At 44.6% G+C, this 20,952-nt stretch overlaps 1 protein-coding gene across 3 annotated transcripts in view; it reads left to right on the top strand.

The window, feature by feature from the left end:
- Positions 1 to 18,279, top strand: part of FDFT1 (farnesyl-diphosphate farnesyltransferase 1) — a 39,554-nt gene extending 21,275 nt beyond the window's left edge. For all 3 annotated transcript variants that reach the window (XM_079926059.1, XM_079926060.1, XM_079926058.1), the window contains 3 exons: positions 4,796 to 4,972; positions 6,095 to 6,247; positions 17,396 to 18,279. In XM_079926059.1, the coding sequence (XP_079782185.1) occupies positions 4,796 to 4,972; positions 6,095 to 6,247; positions 17,396 to 17,617 (552 nt within the window). In that variant the 3' untranslated portion in view covers positions 17,618 to 18,279. The remainder of the gene's footprint in view (positions 1 to 4,795; positions 4,973 to 6,094; positions 6,248 to 17,395) is intronic.
- Positions 18,280 to 20,952: the final 2,673 nt, after the last annotated feature.

The following is a 20,952-nucleotide window of genomic DNA, read 5'->3' as shown; positions in this document are numbered from 1 at the left end:
ATGTCTGCCCACACATGTAGAATGGATTTCCTCCAAGAAAGAAGGACTCGGTGGCAAGAAGGGGCACCAGATGGGCACCCACTACAGATGTTCATTATCAGAGACAAGAGTGGATCTTTGACTTAATTTAAAATGGACAGGGAAAGGAAGGGCTTTGACATTGATTTTATTCAGAAGGAAAGCTAGGAAATCTTATGACTATCTCCTGATTTTACTCCAGCATTTACCTTTTGTTTTAATCCATCAAATGGTATCCTAGGGACTTCCCAGGTGGTGCAGTGGTTAAGAATCCACCTGCCAGTGCAGGGGACACGGGTTTGAGCCCTGGTCCGGGAAGATCCCACATGCCGTGGAGCAACTAAGCCCGTGCGCTACAACTACTGAGCCTGCGCTCTAGAGCCTGTGCTCCTCAACGAGAGAAGCCACCGCAATGAGAAGCCCACGCACCACAACCAAGAGTAGCCCCCGCTCTCTGCAACTAGAGAAAGCCCACGCACAGCAATGAAGACCCAACGCAGCCAAAAATAAATAAATTTATTTATTATTTTTAAAAAAAGATAAAAAAAACGGTTTCCTAGAACCAAGTGCTTTTAAGGTGAAAAAAGGCAGGTGAGAAGGTGGAAAAGATATTTGGAATTTATACTGCAGATAAAGAGTTAATATTCCTAATATTAAAAGAACTGCCAAAAGTTAAGTAAAAGACCAACTGCACAGAAAAAATGGGTAAAGGGATAAGAACAGGTAGTTCACAGAAAGAAAGATGGAAATGATCCTTAAATATCTGGGAAGTGATCAACCTTACTCCTGATAGGTGAAATTCACATTAAACCTCCCCTGACCTCAGACATCATAGGTTTTCAAGCCTCCCAGGTGACTGTGGTGTGCAGCGAGGTCGAGAAACAGCTCTTGATGACCCTCCTTTGACACCAAGGCTCAGAGAAGGGAAGGGGCTTGTCTCAGGACTCCCAGAAGGGGAGCTTCTGTCTCCTGGGTCTCAGCCCGGTGCCTGTCCAGGAAACCACACCGCCTTTCAGACGAGGCTCTGCATCCCTGCAGGTGCCTCACTGCCCACTCTTCTGTAAAATAGAATAGTTTATACCACCAGGCAGTGGTGCGAATAAAATGAGAAAAACTTCTAGCGCAGAGTGCTTAGTAAACGTCAGTTCAAGCAGCTTAACGACCACAAAAAACAGTCGTGAGATACTATTTCCTGCATCAGATTGGCAAAGTGTCGGAAGTTTGATAAGCCGTAAGCCATGCTGGGGAAATGGGTGCTCCCGTGCGGGTGGTGAGCGCAAGCTTGGCCAGTGACGGCTGTGGGAGGTTACTGACCGCAGCCACTGTTTGTAATAGTTACGTTTATAAACGACTCAGATGTCCGTCCGTACGGGACGGAGGGAATGAACTATGGTGTATCCACGCAGTGGAGCACCAAAAGAGCGATCCTCCTGTGGAGTGAGCTCCAGGTTATATTACTAAGTGAAAAAAGCAAGGTGCGTAACAGTATGTGTAGTTCCAAAGGAAGGATAAACCAGAAAGGAATAAAGTTTTCAGTAATTATATTGTGAATAATAATATTGAAACTATTATAGAAACTTTACAGCTTAAAGAAAATAGGTAATTTTGTTCGTATCATTAGGAAGCAAGATTTTCAGTCTAAAATAAAAGTTGCAAAGATAGAAAACACTGAAGTTAAGCAAAAACTCCAGTGATCCTAAACTGGATTGGAAATATCGGTATGAACTCATGATATCGTTTCTCTTAGAAAATTCTAGCTCCATCCACTAAGAGTTGTATTGTAGAAAGAGGTTCAAGTGGCTCCTCAGTCCCCTTGATGGGACCCTAATAGTCTTTGATAGCTGCCGTGCCATTTGGTGGTATGTCAAGATGTTCCAAGCTCATTTTGTACATTTTTTGACTGGGATTTGGACTCACCCAGCTCTTCAGGAAGCCTAAGCTTTCTGTTAATGGGAAATGGGGCCTCCAGACCACACTTGGGCACTCGGGGTGGTCATTGCTCTTGGAGTAGTCGTCGTGTATATTTAGTTTTAAATCTAAAATTTTTACCTTGTAGTTTATATTGATATTTCCAATTCAAACTCAGGACTGTTACCTAGTCTCTTCTGTATTACATCTCTACCTCTTCCTCATCCACAGTCGTATTTCTCAAGGAAAATAGGAGATGATAGAATTAGTATATCCCATAATGACTCACTTGCTTTTTTCCCACATTACAGATGTAATTACACATTACCGCAGTCTCTGAATAGTGACTCTAGTGCTACTGCTACCAAGTGTGACTACTAAGCACAGTTGAAAATATGTTTTCGCATATGCTAGCTAATTCCCTATTTTTATATTGTATTTATATCTAAATTGTCAGATCAGATAGCCATTAAGACTGGACTTCCCTGGTGACGCAGTGGTTAAGAATCCACCTGCCAACGCAGGAGACACGGGTTTGAGCCCTGGTCCGGGAAGATCCCACATGCCGCGGGGCAGCTAAGCCCGTGCACCACAACTACTGAGCCTGTGCTCTAGAGCCCACGTGCCACAACTACTGAAGCCTGTGTGCCTAAAGCCTGTGCTCCACAACAAGAGAAGCCACCGCAATGAGAAGCCCACACACCACAACGAGGAGTAGCCTCTACTCATTGCAACTAGAGAAAGTTGTGGCTCACGGGGTCTAGAGCGCAGGCTCAGTAGTTGTGGCGCACGGGCTTAGTTGCTCCGTGGCATGTGGGATCTTCTCGGACCAGGGCTTGAACCCATGTCCCCTGCATTGGCAGGTGGATTCTCAACCACTGCACCACCAGGGAAGTCCATTAATATTTATGAATTTTGAAGAAAAAAAAGAACGATACTTCCCTATGTTTATACATGTTGGTAATAGTTTGTCCTTTATACTTCAAGGTCACTTTTTCTGGATGTAAAGTTTTTATCTCACATTTTCGAGTTTCTTAAACGTGTTACTCCATGTTCTCCCACTTTAGGACTGGCTGTTGAAAATCTAATTCTTTTCCGTATACGTTATGGGTTCTTTTTCTCCTCCTTGGTGGTCACTGCCTAGATCCATTATCAATGGAGATGCTAAATGGTGCTGTCTTAATTCTGTCATCCTTTCTGCATTTATTAGCTGGAATTTTGGATTTTGCAAAACTGTGATGATGGTAGCATCATAGTGTTTGGATTTTCCCAGATTCTCACCCCCCCCCCCAAAAAAAAAGTGACAAAAACTCAACCAAAAAACTGAAACAGATGTATCCAAAACAATGGATAGCATGTCCAGAAGCACAAGTGACAAAGCACCCCCAGGAGCTCCAAAACACAGATGGGTGCAGACAAAACAGCAGCTCCAAAAACAAAACCTGCAAAACCTGTGCAGGACAAAGCCAAGGTGCTACAGGTGTCTCAGAGCCGAGAGCAGGAGTGAACAGTGGGATGGACCCATTTGAGAAGAGCAGGTGAAACAGGAATGGGTGTTCCTTCTCTGGCTGTGGGCGAGTCCACGGGGGCCAAGGGGAAGCCTGGAGGAGCTGGAGTGCATTGGCCCCCTTGAACTGGATGTGGACACAGACCAGTCAGGATTCTCTTCCAGGATTGGGCCCACCTTGAGGGGTGAAATAAAAACTGAGCAGCGAGACCTATGTGACATCAACCAGATGCAACATATGAATCTTGTTTAGGTACTTACTGGAAGAAACCAAGTGGAAAAAAAATTAGTGGGCTAATACAACTGCTAATTGGATAATTTGTATTAAATATTTATCGTTAACTTTTAGTTGTGATAAGATATATGTACAAGAAAGGTTCCTAGTCTTTTAGATATTCATAATGAAGTATTTGTGGATAAAATGATATCTTAGGGCTTTAATTTAGAATAATTTGGGGGCTGGGGCCATACAGCTGGAACAAGATTGGCCAAGTGTCAGTAACTGTTGAAGCTGGTGGATGGATATGTAGGCGCCCATTAGCGTTTTTCTCCAGGTTCTGCAGGACAGTCTAGTACCAGCAATCTGAGTGGGTTTAGGTGCAAATTAAGAATGGATAGCAAACATGACTTACCATAGAATCTCTTAGTCCTTTTAGGCCTAGTCATTTATTTTGGGGAGTGTATAAAGTTACAATAAGCGTTATTCTTTAGGAAGCTTAAGAATACCCAAGGATAAAAGTAAGTTATTTGCTAGCTTCAGAGAATCCTCTAAATACTATTAAAGATCATCAAACCTATTCTGTTGTTGGAGTTGAGGCTGTTATTTCATTTTCAGGTCACTAAGGTCAAGGAGGTAATGTTCTTACAGTAGAGACTCAGCTCATTTCCCCAGATACGCTTGTTCAGCAGTGTTCTTATCAGAACTGGGAATGTAATGTTAATCATTAATTATTTTGATGCCTTGGCCATCTTGAGAATGTTTAGTGTTCAGCTTGTAGTGCTGTTGTAGCTGATTTTGTTAAAGCTGGTTATCTTTTCAGGAACAGACCCATGCCTTGCACATAACAGGAGGCCTCTTTGGCCTGAGGTCATCAAAGTATTGCTTAGTACATGCTGCACTAATTGTCCCAAAGGGACACTTTCCCAAATACTTAACTGACTCTTGATTATGACTAGATCTTGATTGTAGTCATAATAGACATTGCATAGAGGTTAAAACGGACTTGGTCTTGGTGAAAGATGAGGCAGCAGCTAAGAAAGGCTTTGTATATCATAGTTCTTATACACAAAGATCCTTTCATGTGACTTGTACACTGTTCCCCTGTGCATGTGCTGACTCGTCTTTCGATCTTATCTGCCTAGGCTTGGAGCAAGTATGTGAACAAGCTGGGTGACTTTGCCAAGCCAGAGAACATGGACTTGGCCGTGCAGTGCCTGAATGAGCTCATAGCCAGCACGCTGCACCACATCCCTGATGTCATCACTTACCTTTCACGACTCAGAAACCAGAGCATATTCAACTTCTGTGCTATTCCACAGGTGTGGATCAGGGAGGCCGAGGGGTCGGGGTGGTGTGCTGGGGATGGCATGCCTGGAACGCGTGTACTGTTTTGGTCTGTGTATTCCGGAATGTGGTTCCTCAAAAAAATGACTAGTGTATTTTCTTCTGCCAGGGGCAGGCACGTTCACAACACCTCCCCTCTGCCCCATGGCCATCACACTCAGGTCAGCCTTGAGGTTAAGCCTGCTTCTTTCCAGAACCTTCTAGAACCCTTTTTTCTAAACGAGCTAGTTTGATGTTTATCCTCACAATTAAATCTAGGGCTTTGAGTCAGATTTATGAGGAGTGCTGGGTGAAACACAGGTGAAGCTGTTACTAAAAAGTCTTATTTAAGCACCTAATTTTGGCTCTCCTTTCCCAGATCTTGGGATAACAGAACCTGGTCCTGTGGACCTAGGAGCTTATACTTTTTAAATGCCTTTACCAGTTATTTCCGTTTTTAACTCAAATAAAATGAAGAAAGTTATAAGATTTAACTGATTTGGAAACATGGTTTCGTCTTGTTCTAATGACCAATCTGACCAGTTGATGGAACTAAACTCTTTATGCCAGACTTACGTTTCCATCTATCCTAGAAATAATTTACCTTTGAGCATGGGAAACTACACGGCCCCCTTTCTTTTGTCCCCTGCCACCCCCATGCTACTTTTTTTTTTAATGTATAATGATTATGTTCATTGTAGGAAAAATGGGGAGAAAAAACAAAATAGATATTATTTTGGATATTTCCAGATATTATTTTGGAATATCTATTTTTCAGACCTAATAACCTATTGCCCCAGCATGGAAAATGTTACATTGGCTTGTGTTTGTTTTTCCCAAATAAAAAGGAAATATCGTGACTAAACTATAGAATTACTCAAGACTGCAAAGGGCACTTGATTCTGTGTTTTGCTGAGAAGGGGAAACATGGGAAAGGGAGAGGTCTTGACATGCTTTCTTTATGGGTCTTTTCTCTTGGTTAGTTGCATCTTAGCCCTTCGGCACTTTCTACCGAAGGTTCTCTTCCCTTCTCATGATGATTGCTTACCGTGCAGTTTCTCACTTCTTTTCATGAAATGAGATGAATTAGTGTTTCCTCTCTCTCTCCTTATCTGTAGGTCATGGCCATTGCCACTTTGGCCGCCTGTTATAATAATCAGCAGGTATTCAAAGGGGTGGTGAAGATACGAAAAGGGCAAGCAGTCACCCTGATGATGGATGCCACCAACATGCCCGCTGTAAAAGCTATAATACACCAGTACATGGAAGAGGTGGGCTTTCATTTAATAATATCACTATTCAAACATTTCGTATTTGGATATTAGATGATCTTAACAGCTCACAGTGTTACGGTACGGCATTGGTGTTGGACGGGTTGGTGTCCTTTATTTGGAAGAATAGGCACAGAGCGCCGAGTGTTGGGAGCTGCCCGGTACCCTGGTCAGAGGGGATAAAGGAAGCCAGGCCTTAGGATGGAGCTTCCAGGAGAATCCTATTTTTTGAGCTGGAAGATGAAGTTAGAGGCCAACCAGGCTTCTTGTCTCACGGCTGAGGCGTGTGAAGCCAAGGCTGTGGCTGCTGACGCAGCATCTGACTGAGTGGATCCAGGACCCCAGGCCACACTCCCGACACCCGGTCCAGTACTTTCCACTATGGCAGGGACCTCAGTTGGAAAACCATTGTGGGGAATTCAGCAAAGGAAAACCATCAAGCTGCAACTATTTCTAAATTTTCTGATGCAGATCCCATTTCAGATGCCCAAAACCATCCTGTAAAACAGAACATGCTTGTTCTAGTCAAATCTCCAACTCTGGAGGGTGTAATCCATGACTTGGTTCAGAAGAACTTTTTCTTAGAGGCTAGAACTCTACTTGCCAGGCCCTGGAGTAAGGCTTCTCAAATGGAGCTGATCTGGCTTCCCCCTCCCCTGGGGGACACTTGGCAATGTGTGGAGACATTGTTGATTGTCACGCTGGGGTGTGAGTGGCTACCACCATCTGGTGGTGCGTAGACACCCGAGATCCTTAGGTTGGTTCTTAGTGAAGACTGAAATACTGCAGAAGGAGATGAAAACATAAGGTCTCCCTCCCCGCAGATCACTGCTGCGCCTAGTTTTCTGACCCTTCCAGTCCCCCGGTTACGCTTTGACAGGGGTGAGATTTGTAGCAGCAGTTTCATCTAGAAACAGAATTCTACAAAACAACTCTTTCCTCTGATTCCCATTGCATATTGCACCTTCTCCTTGTATTTCCTCCCTGTCTCACACCTGCCAAGTTTTGCACCTCAGCATTTCTGCCCGAGGCACCTATAGAAGGTATAAGAGAAAAATCAGATTTAAAAAAAAATCCTAAAATTCTTTTGCTGACTAGATGAATATGTTCAGCCATTGACTGAAAAACTGCTACTGACGAGACTTGGGAAATTGGGGTTCACTGTTTAGCCAGCACTTATTTGGGGCGTACTCTGTGCCTGGCACAGCAGCCAAATAGGTGGATACTGTTAACGTCAAGGAAATTTGAGGCCCTAACCCCACGGCTGGGGCCAGAATTTGGACCCAGGTCTGGCTGGCTTCGGAGCCTACACTGTTCACCATGATTCTGAGGGCTTGAATTACCCTTTCTAAACTGAATAGTGCCTTTTTTAGGCGCTGTTTCTCTATTTTATGTAAATTAGAAGCATTCTATATGGTTTGTAGTTCAGAGAATATTTTAGTTTTGCAGTTTTATTCTGATCACTGATTTTAGAAAACGATGTTTAAAAAAACTGCTAGGCAGTTCCATACTATATTAAACTTCAGATTTTATTAGGTATTTTCCTTAACTACTGGAATTAAATCTAGTTGTGATTCACAGTTTGATTTAGAGCAGGGCTGGCTGACCCCCTGATTTTGTAAATGCCTTTTTATTAGGACATAGCCATGCCCATTTGTTTCCGTACTGTCCGCGGCTTCTCAGGACTCTACAGCAGCAGAGCTGAGTGGCTGTAACAGAGGGGGCCCACAAAGCTGAAAATACTTGCTTGGACCTTTAAGGAAAAGTTTGTTGACCTCTGATCTAGGGCATGAATTATTTTGTTTAAAATTACTCTAGGGACTTCCCTGGTGGTCCAGTGGTTAAGACTCCACGGTCCCAATGCAGGGGGCCTGGGTTCGATCCCTGGTCAGGGAACTAGATCCCACACGCATGCCGCAACCAAAAGATCCTGCATGCCGCAGCGAAGATCCCACACGTGGCAGCGAAGATCCCGCGTGCCACAACTAAGACCCGGCGCGGCCAAATAAATAAATGAATATTTTTTTCATACATTTCATTTATATATTTCATTTATATATTCAAATAAATAAATGAATATTTTTTATAAAACTACTCTAGTGAAACTCAGGGTATTTTGGAGGAAATACTAATAAGTTGATTTGTCTCAAAAAAATGAAAATTTCTAAGTCTCAAGTAATAGAATGTGACGATGGTTTTAATATCAGCCTTAAGGACATTTTTTTTTTTTTTTTTTTTTTGGCTGCATTGGGTCTTCATTGCTTCACGCAGGCTTTCTCTAGTTACGGAGAGCGGGGGCTACTCTTCATTGCGGTGTGCGGGCTTCTCATTGTGGTGGCTTCTCTTGTTGCGGAGCACAGGCTTCAGTAGTTGTGGCATGCGGGCTCAGTAGTTGTGGCTCTCGGGCTCTAGAGCGCAGGCTCAGTACTTCTGGCACATGGGCTTAGTTGCTCCGTGGCATGTGGGATCTTCCCGGACCAGGGCTCAAACCCGTGTCCCCTGCATTTGGCAGGTGGATTCTTAACCACTGCACCACCAGGGGAGCCCAAGGACATTCCGTCAATACAATTTCAAATGAAGACTTTTTGTATGAAGTCCACAAGTTGTCAGGCTTTTTGCTGGTGCCCAGACATTAACTCTACTCCTGCATCTCCTCACTGACCACGTCTGTCCTTTGCAGTAAGAGGGGAAGACATTTACCCCTCAGGTCCCTGGTTGTAGCAGTAACGCACCTGCAGGGGACTTCAGAGTTCTCCTCTTGCAACTCTAAGGTGTAAAGGACGAGGTGGAGTGAAGCCCGGATCCTCTGAGCAGGGGAGCTGCCCCTCAGGCCCTCATCCTCTGGAGCAGCCCCAGCTGGAAACCAGTCTGGCTACCTGGCAGCTGGTGAGAAGCTCAACCAGCTATTCCGGGGCAGAAACAAATGCTCAGGCAAACAGCCAGAAACTTTTATTTCCTTCTCTGCCAAAGATGATTCCTTGGCAAGGCCCAACTTTTTCAAGCGGGTGGGGCTTCCCGTTTGGCTGTGGTCGGTGCAGAGCGGCGCCATACTCTCGGTCCCTGTGGGTCCTTGTGACTCAGAGTGTGGTCCTCCCCCCCGGCTTCTGCGTCCCCTGCCGGCATGTGAGCGGTTCAGTCCTTGAGTCAGAATGTGCCCATAGCAGGAGGCCCAGGTGGCGCCTGTGAACACAGTTTGCAGAGCACGGCTCTAGCTCCCCACCTCGTTCTCAGTCAGCTGTGCATTTAACCCTGTGAGCAAGTACGGAACCGGATGCTGTGAATTTGGGTTTGGATGCTGTGAACTCAGGATTGGATGCTGTGAACTTGCGATCGGATGTCTGAACTCGCTGCATTTTTGTCTGTGTCCTGACCCCCATCTAAGCACTCTTTCCCTCCTGCCCTCTTGCCTGAGCTCCTCCGCCTTTCTCCCCCGCCCCTGCCTCTCGGTGTATATCTGCGCTCAGGTCAGTCCCTGCAGACAGCAGGCACATCCCAACTCCTCCTGGGCTTCAGCTCTCTGCCTCCCCGCTCCCTCTCCTTTCCTTCACAGCTAAGCTTCTTGAAAGGACAGGTGTTCTTCTTCTTCTTCATTTTTTAAAAAATATTTATTTATTTAATTGGTTGTGTCAGGTCTTAGTTGCGGCAGGTGGGCTCCTTAGTTGTGGCTCAAGGGGTTCTTAGTTGTGGCATGCATGGGGGATCTAGTTCCCGGACCAGGTATTGAACCTGGGCCCCCTGCATTGGGAGCGTGGAGTATTAACCACTGCACCACCAGGGAAGTCCCAGGGCAGGTGTTCTTAATGTTATTGATGCCCTTTTTTTTCTCAGCCTACTTCATTGTAACTTTTGTTTCCTACCTTTGTCATTAGAACTTTTCTTACCTAAGTGATCTGATGATCTCCCCCCCACCCCACCGCGCACAGATCTCATGAGCACTTTCTTTACTCTTCGCTGATCCCACTGTATCCACTGTGGGTCTCTCTCCTTGAAGCCCTTTCCTTTTTTGGCTTCTGTGACACTTGACCCCAGTTCAACCTCTTACCCCTCTGCCTGCTCCTTTCTCCTCTGGCTCCTGGTGCTGGTGTTTCCTGGGGTTCGTTTTTTTTTTTTTTTTAAATATTTATTTATTTATTTATTCATTTATTTTTGGCTGTGTTGGGTCTTCGTTTCTGTGCGAGGGCTTTCTCTAGTTGTGGCGAGCGGGGGCCACTCTTCATCGCGGTGCGCGGGCCTCTCACTGTTGCGGCCTCTCTTGCTGCGGATCACAGGCTCCAGACGCGCAGGCTCAGCAGTTGTGGCTCACGGGCCCAGCTGCTCGGCGGCATGTGGGATCCTCCCAGACCGGGGCTCGAACCCGCGTCCCCTGCATTGGCAGGCAGATTCTCAACCGCTGCGCCACCAGGGAAGCCCTGGGGTTCGTTCTTGATTTTCGTGTTTCCTCACCACATAAGGGCTCTCCAGCTCCCCCAGCTCTGGCCTTGGTCATTAACTTCTTTTTGCTGTCTGATGACATTACCTTTCACCTAATCGTGGAATCCAGGTAGCCTGGAGGCTGTTGCATGTCCTCCTCTGTTCTCCCTAACCCGCCTCAGGAATCTCCACATCCTGGCTGTTCCGGTTATGCTTTCATACTTGTCACAATTTTGTGCGCATTACCCTCTGACCGAGCACTTCTAGAACTTTACCTACAAAAAAATAACCAGAAAATGTGCAGCAATGCTTATTGGAGCATTTTGTCCTCATGCCTCTTTGGGAATGAATTGATTAAATTGTAGTACATTCATACTATGCAGCTTGTGTTTAAAAAAAGAATGACATTATTTTGTGGGTGCTAGCGTTAAAAAATGTCCATAAAAAATCGTGTGAGTGAAGGAAGTCAAATTATAGAACAATATGTTTGTAACCTATTAATTTAATAGGTTTACAATTTAAATAAAATTTAAAATAGGTATACAATTTAAATAAAATTGTGTGTATGTATAACTTAGTATGGATAATATAGAATGATATATATTTGTATATCATATATAATCATATATAGTACGTATAATATATAATACATCTCTATGACATTTTGTGTTTGTATAGAGGCTTATATGGGTGTAGCAAGAGGTATAAAAGGAACTACACCAGTATATCATATTACATTAATGTATGTATTAATATGTGACGGTTTGTACATTTATATGTATAGGCTAATAAGGACAAAGCGAGGGGGAATAATGTAAGGGAATTTTGATTATTTTTGTTTTGCCTATTTTTATAAGCATAATTCCATCATCTACAATTTTTTCTTTTCTTTTTTTTTTTTTTTACTCTGTTTCATTAACTCTCTCTTCTTTTCCCCTCACACCCCTACAAAACCCCTTATTCTAACCACCATTTGCACAGAAAAATACCATGAGTATTCTTTCTCCTTCTTTTACAGCAGAGGTTAATAAAATGTCACGATTACAGGGTATTCCCAGCTGATACTGATGAGGCAGGTACAGAAGTAAACTATTGGGTTATTTCCTATAAAAGCACTACTCTGTGGTAAAGTAGATTTAGTTTTTTCAAGCCTGCTAAGATAGAAGTTGCAGGGTGGGGGAGGACAAAGAATAAAATAATTAAACTATAAAACTAAACTATAAACAACTATAGGATTGTTTTTTGGTTTTTTTTACATCGTGCAATAAGTGTTTCTTTTTAATTAAAATATTTTTAAATTTTATATTGGATTATAGTTGATTTACAATGTTGTGTTAACTTCAGGTGTACAGCAAAGTGATTCATTTATACAAATACATATATCCATTCTTTTAGATTCTTGTCCTATATAGGTTATTACAGAATACTGAGAAGAGTTCCCTGTGCTATACAGTAGGTCCTTGTTGATAACCTATTTTTTTTCAGAGATTATTTTTTTTAACATCTTTATTGAGGTATAATTGCTTTACAATGGTGTGTTAGTTTCTGCTTTGTAACTAAGTGAATCAGTTATACATATACTTATGTTTCCATATCTTTTCCCTCTTGGTCTCCCTCCCTCCCGCCCTCCCTATCCCACCCCTCCAGGCGGTGACAAAGCACCGAGCTCATCTCCCTGTGCTATGCGGCTGCTTCCTACTAGCTACCTCCCTTACGTTTGGTAGTGTATATATGTCCATGCCTCTCCTTGCTTTATCACATCTCACCCTTCCCCCTCCCCATATCCTCAAGTCCGTTCTCTAGTAGGTCTGTGGCTTTATTCCTGTCTTACACCTAGGTTTTTCATGACATTTTTTTTCCTTAAATTCCATATATATGTGTTAGCATATGGTATTTGTCTTTCCCTTTCTGACTTACTTCACTCTGTATGACAGACTCTAGGTCTATACACCTCATTACAAATAGCTCAATTTCATTTCTTTTTATGGCTGAGTAATATTCCATTGTATATATGTGCCACATCTTCTTTATCCATTGATCCGAAGATGGGCACTTACGTTGTTTCCATCTCTGGGCTATTGTAAATAGAGCTGCAATGAACATTTTGGTACGTGACTCTTTGAATTATGGTTTTCTCAGGGTATATGCCCAGTACTGGGATTGCTGGGTCATATGGTAGTTCTATTTGTAGTTTTTTAAGGAACCTCCGTACTGTTCTCCATAGTGGCTGAACCAATTCACATTCCCACCAGCAGTGCAAGAGGGTTCCCTTTTCTCCACACCCTCTCCCGCATTTATTGTTTCTAGATTTTTTGATGATGGCCATTCTGACCGGTGTGAGATGATATCTCATTGTAGTTTTGATTTGTATTTCTCTAATGATTAGTGATGTTGAGCATTCTTTCATGTGTTTGTTGGCAGTCTGTATATCTTCTTTGGAGAAATGTCTATTTAGGTTTTCTGCCCGTTTTTGGATTGGGTTGTTTGATTTTTTGTTATTGAGCTGCATGAGCTGCTTATAAATTTTGGAGATTAATCCTTTGTCAGTTGCTTCATTTGCAAATATTTTTTTCCCATTCTGAGGGTTGTCTTTTGGTCTTGTTTATGGTTTTCTTTGCTGTGCAAAAGCTTTGAAGTAACATTAGGTCCCGTTTGTTTTATTTTTTTAACGTCTTTATTGGGGTATAACTGCTTTACAATGCTGTGTTAGTTGCTCCTTTATAACAAAGTGAATCACTTACACATATACACGTGTTCCCATATCTCTTCCCTCTTGCGTCTCCCTCCCTCCCGCTCTCCTATCCCACCCCTCCAGGCGGTGACAAAGCACCGAGCCGATATTCCTGTGCCATGCGGCTGCTTCTCACTAGCTATCTACGTTACGTTTGTTAGCGTATATATGTCCATGCCTCTCTCCCGCCCTGTCACAGCTCACCCTTCCCCCTCCCCATATCCTCAAGTCCGTTCTACAGTAGGTCTGTGTCTTTATTCCTATCTTACCCCTAGGTTCTTCATGACATTTTTCTCCCTTAAATTCCATATATATGTGTTAGCATATGGTATTTGTCGTTTTCTTTCTGACTGGCTTCCTCTATGACTGACTTTAGGTCTATCCACCTCATTACAAATAGCTCCGTTTCGTTTCTTTTTATGGCTGAGTAATATTCCATTGTATATATGTGCCACGTCTTCTTTATCTATTCATCCGATGATGGACACTTAGGTTGTTTGCATCTCCGGGCTATTGTAAATAGAGCTGCAGTGAACATTTTGGTACGTGACTCTTTTGAATTATGGCTTTCTCAGGGTATGTGCCCAGTAGTGGCATTGCTGGGTCATATGGTAGTTCTATTTGTAGTTTTTTAAGGAACCTCCATACTGTACTCCACAGTGGCTGTATCAATTTACATTCCCACCAGCAGTGCAAGAGGGTTCCCTTCTCTCCACAGCCTCTCCAGCATTTATTATTTCTAGATTTTTTGATGATGGCCATTCTGACCGGTGAGATGATATCTCATTGTAGTTTTGATTTGCATTTCTCTAATGATTAATGATGTTGAGCATTCTTTCATGTGTTTGTTGGCAGTCTGTATATCTTCTTTGGATTAATGTGTATTGAGGTCTTCTGCCCATTTTTGGATTGGGTTGTTTGTTTTTTTGTTATTGAGCTGCATGAGCTGCTTGTAAATTGTGGAGATTAATCCTTTGTCAGTTGCTTCACTTGCAAATATTTTCTCCCATTCTGAGGGTTGTCTTTTGGTCTTGTTCATGGTTTCCTTTTTCATGCAAAAGCTTTGAAGCTTCATTAGGTCTCAGTTGTTTATTTTTGTTTTTATTTCCATTTCTCTAGGAGGTGGGTCAAAAAGGATCTTGCTGTGATTTGTGTCATAGTGTTCTGCCTATGTTTTCCTCTAAGAGTTTGATAGTTTCTGGCCTTACATTTAGGCCTTTAATCCATTTTGAGCTTATTTTTGTGTATGGTGTTAGGGAGTGATCTAATCTCACTTTTTACATGTACCTGTCCAGTTCTCCCAGCACCACTTACTGAAGAGGCGGTCCTTTCTCCACTCTACATTCCTGCCTCCTGCATCAAAGATAATGTGACCGTATGTTCGTGGGTTTATCTGTGTGCTTTCTTTCCTGTTCCATTGATCTATCTTTCTGTTTTTGTGCCAGTACCATACTGTCTTGATTACTGTAGCTTTGTAGTATAGTCTGAAGTCAGGGAGCCTGATTCCTCCAGCTCCGTTTTTTGTTCTCAAGATTGCTTTGGCTCTTCGGGGTCTGTTGTTTTTCCATACAAACTGTGAAAATTTTTGTTCTACTTCTGTGAAAAATGCCAGTGGTAGTTTGATAGGGATTGCATTGAATCTGTAGATTGCTTTGGGTAGTAGAGTCATTTTCACGGTGTTGATTCTTCCAATCCAAGAACATGTTATATCTCTCCATCTGTTTGTATCATCTTCAGTTTCTTTCATCAGTGTCATAATTTTCTGCATACACGTCTTTTGTCTCCGTAGGTAGGTTTATTCCTAGATATTTTATTCTTTTTGTTCCAGTGGTAAATGGGAGTGTTTCCTTGCTTTCATTTTCAGATTTTTCATCATTAGTGTATAAGAATGCCAGAGATTTCTGTGCATTAATTTTTTATGCTGCTACTTTTCCAAATTCATTGATTAGCTCTAGTAGTTTTTTGGTAGCATCTTTAGGATTCTCTATGTATGGTGTCATGTCATCTGCAAACAGTGACAGCTTTACTTCTTCTTTTCCGACTTGGATTCGTTTTATTTCCTTTTCTTCTCTGATTGCTGTGGCTAAAACTTCCAAAACTATGTTGAATAAGAGTGGTGAGAGTGGGCAACCTTGTTTTGTTCCTGATCTTAGTGGAAATGCTTTCAGTTTTTCACCATTGAGGACGATGTTGGCTGTGGGTCTGTCATATATGGCCTTTATTATGTTGAGGAAAGTTCCCCTCTGTGCCTACTTTCTGCAGGGTTTTTATCATAAGTGGGTGTTGAATTTTGTCGAAAGCTTTCTGTGCCTCTATTGAGATGATCATATGGTTTTTCTCCTTCAATTTGTTAATATGGTTTATCACGTTGATTGATTCGCGTATATTGAAGAATCCTTGCATTACTGGAATAAACCCAGGAATAAACCCAGGAATCAACTACACCAGTATATCATATTACATTAATGTATGTATTAATATGTGACTGTTTGTACATTTATATATATAGGCTAATAAGGACAAAGCGAGGGGGGATAATGTAAGGGAATTTTGATTTCTTTATTTTTGTTTTTCCTATTTTTGTAAGCATAATTCCATTATCTACAGTGTTTTGAGAAGACATTATAGTTTCTCTCCGTGTGGTCTTCTCTCTGTAGCTGTGCTTCGTAGTACCGCGTTAGATATTAGATGTCATTGGCGTGTTCCTGTCAGCATGTTCTTTTATTTCCTCGCTATACTAAATTGTAGCTGTGCTTTTTGGGGTTACGGGGGCAAGAATATAAGAGAACGTTTGTGGGAAAAACATACCCATTGTGTAATGGAAAAATTGAAGATAATAATTTTATATATGCTTGCTCTGTCCTCTTCATCCACTTTGCCTCCGTCTGGGCTCAGGTCCCCATCGCTTCCCACCTTAATGACCTCTGGGTCGGTTGGTTTGAGGCAGGAAACATTGATCGAGGGCCTGCTCTGTGCCGGGCACAGGGCTGGGCCGGAGATGGAAAGGCAAGTAAGCCACGGTGCCTTCAGGCCTTTGGTCCATTTAGGGCGACGCGCAGATGGTGGCCCGGCGTGGGCTACGGGGAGAGAGTATATACCCGAGGGGGCCCTCGGCCCGACCCAGGCATTCGGGCCGCGTGACATGGAAGACAGCTACCTAGGCCGAGACTTGGGTGGAGGTGGGACTCAGCCCGGCGACGGCACGTGGGAGGAGCGTTCCCGGGGGCAGAGGGAATGGTGTGAGCGGGGAGGGAACAGAAACAGCAGCATCGCACACGGAAGACGATCACCGGCAACTGTTGCTGGCATGCGCGGGGGCCTGGGCAGGGCCAGGTGCACGCTCAGGTCAGGCCTCGCGCGGCCGGGGATAGGGAACCCCCGAGGCTGTCACGCCGAAGGGGTTGTATGTCTCTTTGGTGACAGCGTGGTGGGGCAGGTGAGTGGCTTTAGGGTTCGAGCACAGAGGCAGGAGCTCGATTTGTAAGCTCCGGTGGGAGGGCCTAACCTAAGCAGGAGCAGTGTTTGCAGGCCTGGGTTCAGCGCGGATTCTGGAGCTTTCGGAGGGGAGGGTGTGCAGGGACGGGGAGGCCTCCAGGGTGACTCTCGGGGGCCCTGCTTTGTTCTCGCCTGCTGCGCACACCTCAGAGTCCATCGCGTTCTCCTGAGCGCCCGTGCCCGGTCTGTGCAGTGTGTTTCCTCCTCCGTGTGGCTCTGCTGTAGCCTCAGCGAGCAACGTGGATGTCACTGGCTCTGCGAGGTTCCGAGGGTGGGGCTCTTGGGGGCCACCCTGCTGCTCCGGGATGGCCCGTGGGATCACACAGGCCCCGCTGACATCCTGCCTTATTAGTGGAGTGACTTTGGGTTATTGCTTTTGTGTTCTCTGAGCCTCTGTTTTTCTCATTGGTAAAATGGGCATAAAATGCCTACCTGTTTCAGGTTGTGAAGAAGTGAACACAGATGTTTATAAAGTTCCTAGGACTTACTATTTTCGTCTCTTTCTTCCACAGATTTATCACAGAATCCCCAACTCCGACCCATGTTCTACTAAAACAAGGCAGATCATCTCCACGATCAGGTCACAGAATCTTCCCAACTGTCAGCTCATCTCTCGGAGCCACTACTCACCCATTTACCTGTCGTTTGTCATGCTCCTGGCGGCCCTGAGCTGGCAGTATCTGAGCACCCTGTCCCAGGTCACAGAGGACTATGTTCAGACCGGAGAACACTGACTGGGCTTGGTCGGGAGACAGAACACCCTGGGGAATGGACTGACCTTCTCTTCAGGGATGGATGTGGGCTTCCCCCCTTTTTTCCCTCCTGCTTTAATTCCTCAAGGAACTCTGTGGGCCTAGAACTTTAGAAACTGTGACATGTGGTGAAGATAAGATTAAAGGGAAAGGACACTTCAGCCTTGGCCACCTGTGTTCACCTGTGCCCACCTGGGCGGGGTGACTGAGGGCTGAGCGTCCACTGCTGTGGGTCACAGTCAGGGCTGCATCCAGGCCTGCAGAGAGATCATACTTAATGTGAATACGGGCTAGAATTAAATGTATTTAATTTGAAGCAACCTTTGAATACCTATCCTAGTAGAAAGTGAAGTGCATTTTCTTTCTGTTCTGTTCCTGTTTTTCTCATCCTTTTGTTTTCTTCAGTGGACTTGAATGTAGTAGATGTGAATGTTTAGAGTTCTAGGAATATTCCCGTTTCCTAAGGATGCAGACTGTCTTCTGCACGTGAAGGCTAGGAAGTAACTTCTGGGTGGGGTTAGCATTATTTCCTCATTTAAAAGTTTAGGTTTCAGGATCGCCTTTGGTCCCATCGTAGCAGGTTGGTTTCCAGTTCAGGCTGACGTTTTTGAGACTTTTATAATAAAGAACTGAATTACTCGGCATTTGTCAAGGGCAGTTCACTCGAAGCCTGGGTGAGCGTGGCAGGTACGGAACTCCAGGCTGGAGTTACTGGTTGAGGGACGGTGGCCACTGCTGCCACTGGGAAGCAGGGACCCAGCCTCCCCACCCTGCGCTGTGCCTTCCGGGAAGGGAGCAAGGGCATCACCTCCACCAGCCTGCTCTACTTCTAGCTAATTCTCTTAGCTGCATTCAGAAATTTTATTGCATTTGGAGGGTATTTTCAGCTTTGGGGTTTTTTTCTGTTTGTTTCTCAAGAAAGGCAGATGTTTTCGGGTGATTGGCTTGAAAGCCAAGTGGCACTTAGCCCAGTTCCCCCAGCACGGTGGTCCACCTCCCTCTTCCCCCCAGCATCGCCGAGGTTTGGGCTGTGCCCACCCAGTGACTCCCTGAGAGTCTCAGCTCAGAGGGGTGTTTGAAAAAGCCCCTCGGGCCGAGAATCCCTGTCGCAGGGCATTACAGTACTTTCCCAAAGCTGTGCTCTTGGTGTGTAGTGTATTGTCAGTCCTCTTTTGCTGCAGCTGTGTGTGACTTAGTCACTGAAGGAGCTATGTTCCAGCAGTAACGTTGGGTTTGCACTGTGACACACGTACCCACACTGATTCTTCTCGTGTGGGCCGCCGCCTGACCGTGGACTGTTTTGGTTCATTTAAGACTCAGTCCTGGATGAACCAGTCACCACATTGAAGCCAAAGTCACTTACCACTTAGAGCCCAGCTGTAAGCCAGACTCAGCAGTGAGTAATTTAATCATCAAAACTTGGTTTGCGATTCCAAGGTAGGTGTTAAGATTTGTGTGTTGAAATCTATTAGTTCTGCTGCAGTTCACGTAGGACACGGGACAAGCCGCTGGAAAGAGCCTTGGTCTGAGGTGGATGCGTTGGAAGCTTCTCTCCTGGCTCAGCTGTGGGGCTTTCTGAGCTTCTGGTAGTTTGTATGATCTTTTAGGTCCCTCCCAGCTGTAAAGCTATAAAGGTCTTAGCTCGCATGCCCACTCCTTTGGAAGAACATTTCCCTTCTAAATGTTTTCTCTACTGCAATTGCCAGATAATACAGGATACCCAGTTAAACTTGAATTTCGGATAAAATGGTTTTTTAGTATAATTATGTCCCAAATACTGCACAGGACATATTTATACTAAAAAATGACTTCTGAAATTCAAATCTGATTTGGCATCCTGTATTTTTTTTTTTTTTTCTTTTTGCAGTACGCGGGCCTCTCACTGTTGTGGCCTCTCCCATTGCAGAGTACAGGCTCCGGATGCGCAGGCTCAGTGGCCATGGCTCACGCGCCCAGCCGCTCCGCGGCATGTGGGATCTTCCCGGACCGGGGCACGAACCCGTGTCCCCTGCATCGGCAGGCGGACTCTCAACCACTGCGCCACCAGGGAAGCCCTGGCATCCTGTATTTTTACTTGCTTAATCTGGCAACCCCACCGTCTACTCCACACTTTTAAGGTAAGTAATTAAATGTACAGCATCCCTGGCATAGTCTACGTGACTCATACAGTGGGAGATTCTAAGTTTTCCTCAGAGGAATATCTGACCTATCTGAATCCAGGGCTTTAAATCAAGAAACTTAACAGAGCCTAACCCCATTTGGGGAACTTTCTCTGGAGCCCTAGCTGAGACCTGCACACACACCCACACCCTGCCCTGGGAAACAACTACCTGCAAGTGCCACTCTTCTATCTACTGAGCCCCTTCTCTGTGGCCACGGGTGTAGGGGGAGGAGGAGGGGTGACTAGACATTTGTTAATTAACAGGCATTCTAGATTACTTTTTTTTTAATTTGTTTTTGGCTGCATTGGGTCTTCGTTGCTGCGTGTAGGCTTCTCATTGTGGTGGCTTCTTGTTGCAGGGCACGGGCTGTAGAGCGCAGGCTCAGCAGTTGTGGCGCACGGGCCCAGCCATTCCACGGCATGTGGGATCTTCCCGGACCAGGGCTCGAACCTGTGTCGCCTGCATTGGCAGGCGGATTCTTAACCACCAGGGAAGCCCTAGGTTATTCTTAGTTTTGGAAACAGAGCTCTAAGGCTGGTTCTTAAACTTTAGTGAACTGCTTGAAGGTTCCAGATTGCTAGATTTCTCAGTGGATCTGGGGAGGTGCCCCTAAACCTATGTTTTTAACAAGTTCCCTGGTGACACAAATGTTGCTGGTCAGGAGACCAGCTTGGGAACCACTGCTCTAAGGCGTTCCTCAAACCATAGTGAACGTGTCACCTGGAGTCTTGGTTAACTACAGATGCAGATTCAGGTCTGTCCCCAAATTGTGCATTTCTTGCAAGAACCTCGGAGATGGCAATGCTGTTGGTCCATGGACCACTCCTGAGGCTCCCAAGTACAGTTTCTGATGCCTATTAAAGGAACGGGAAAGGTTGGACTACCTTTGCTCACCCTTCTAAATCTGAACAAAAATACGCCCTTCTCCATGTAAAGAACGAAAAGGCACTGTCATTTCCAACTGTCATCTTGTTTGGGGGCACCCAAGAAAAACTTCCCACCTACTGAACTGAGGCAATGAGGTGGTGGTAGTGGGGTAGTGTGTACTGAAGTAGTGACGTCAATCCCAATTGTAAACATTGCTTTCTATTTTCTAACAGACTCCTCAGGCCAAGCACGAAGATGCCCCGAGGTCCAGTTCGGTTCACTTAGTGT

The sequence above is a fragment of the Stenella coeruleoalba genome (assembly GCF_951394435.1).
Source record: "Stenella coeruleoalba genome assembly, chromosome: 7".
Taxonomy (NCBI): Eukaryota; Metazoa; Chordata; class Mammalia; order Artiodactyla; family Delphinidae; genus Stenella; species Stenella coeruleoalba.
Note: the sequence above shows the minus strand (reverse complement) of the source record. Positions and strands in the feature narration are given on the sequence as shown.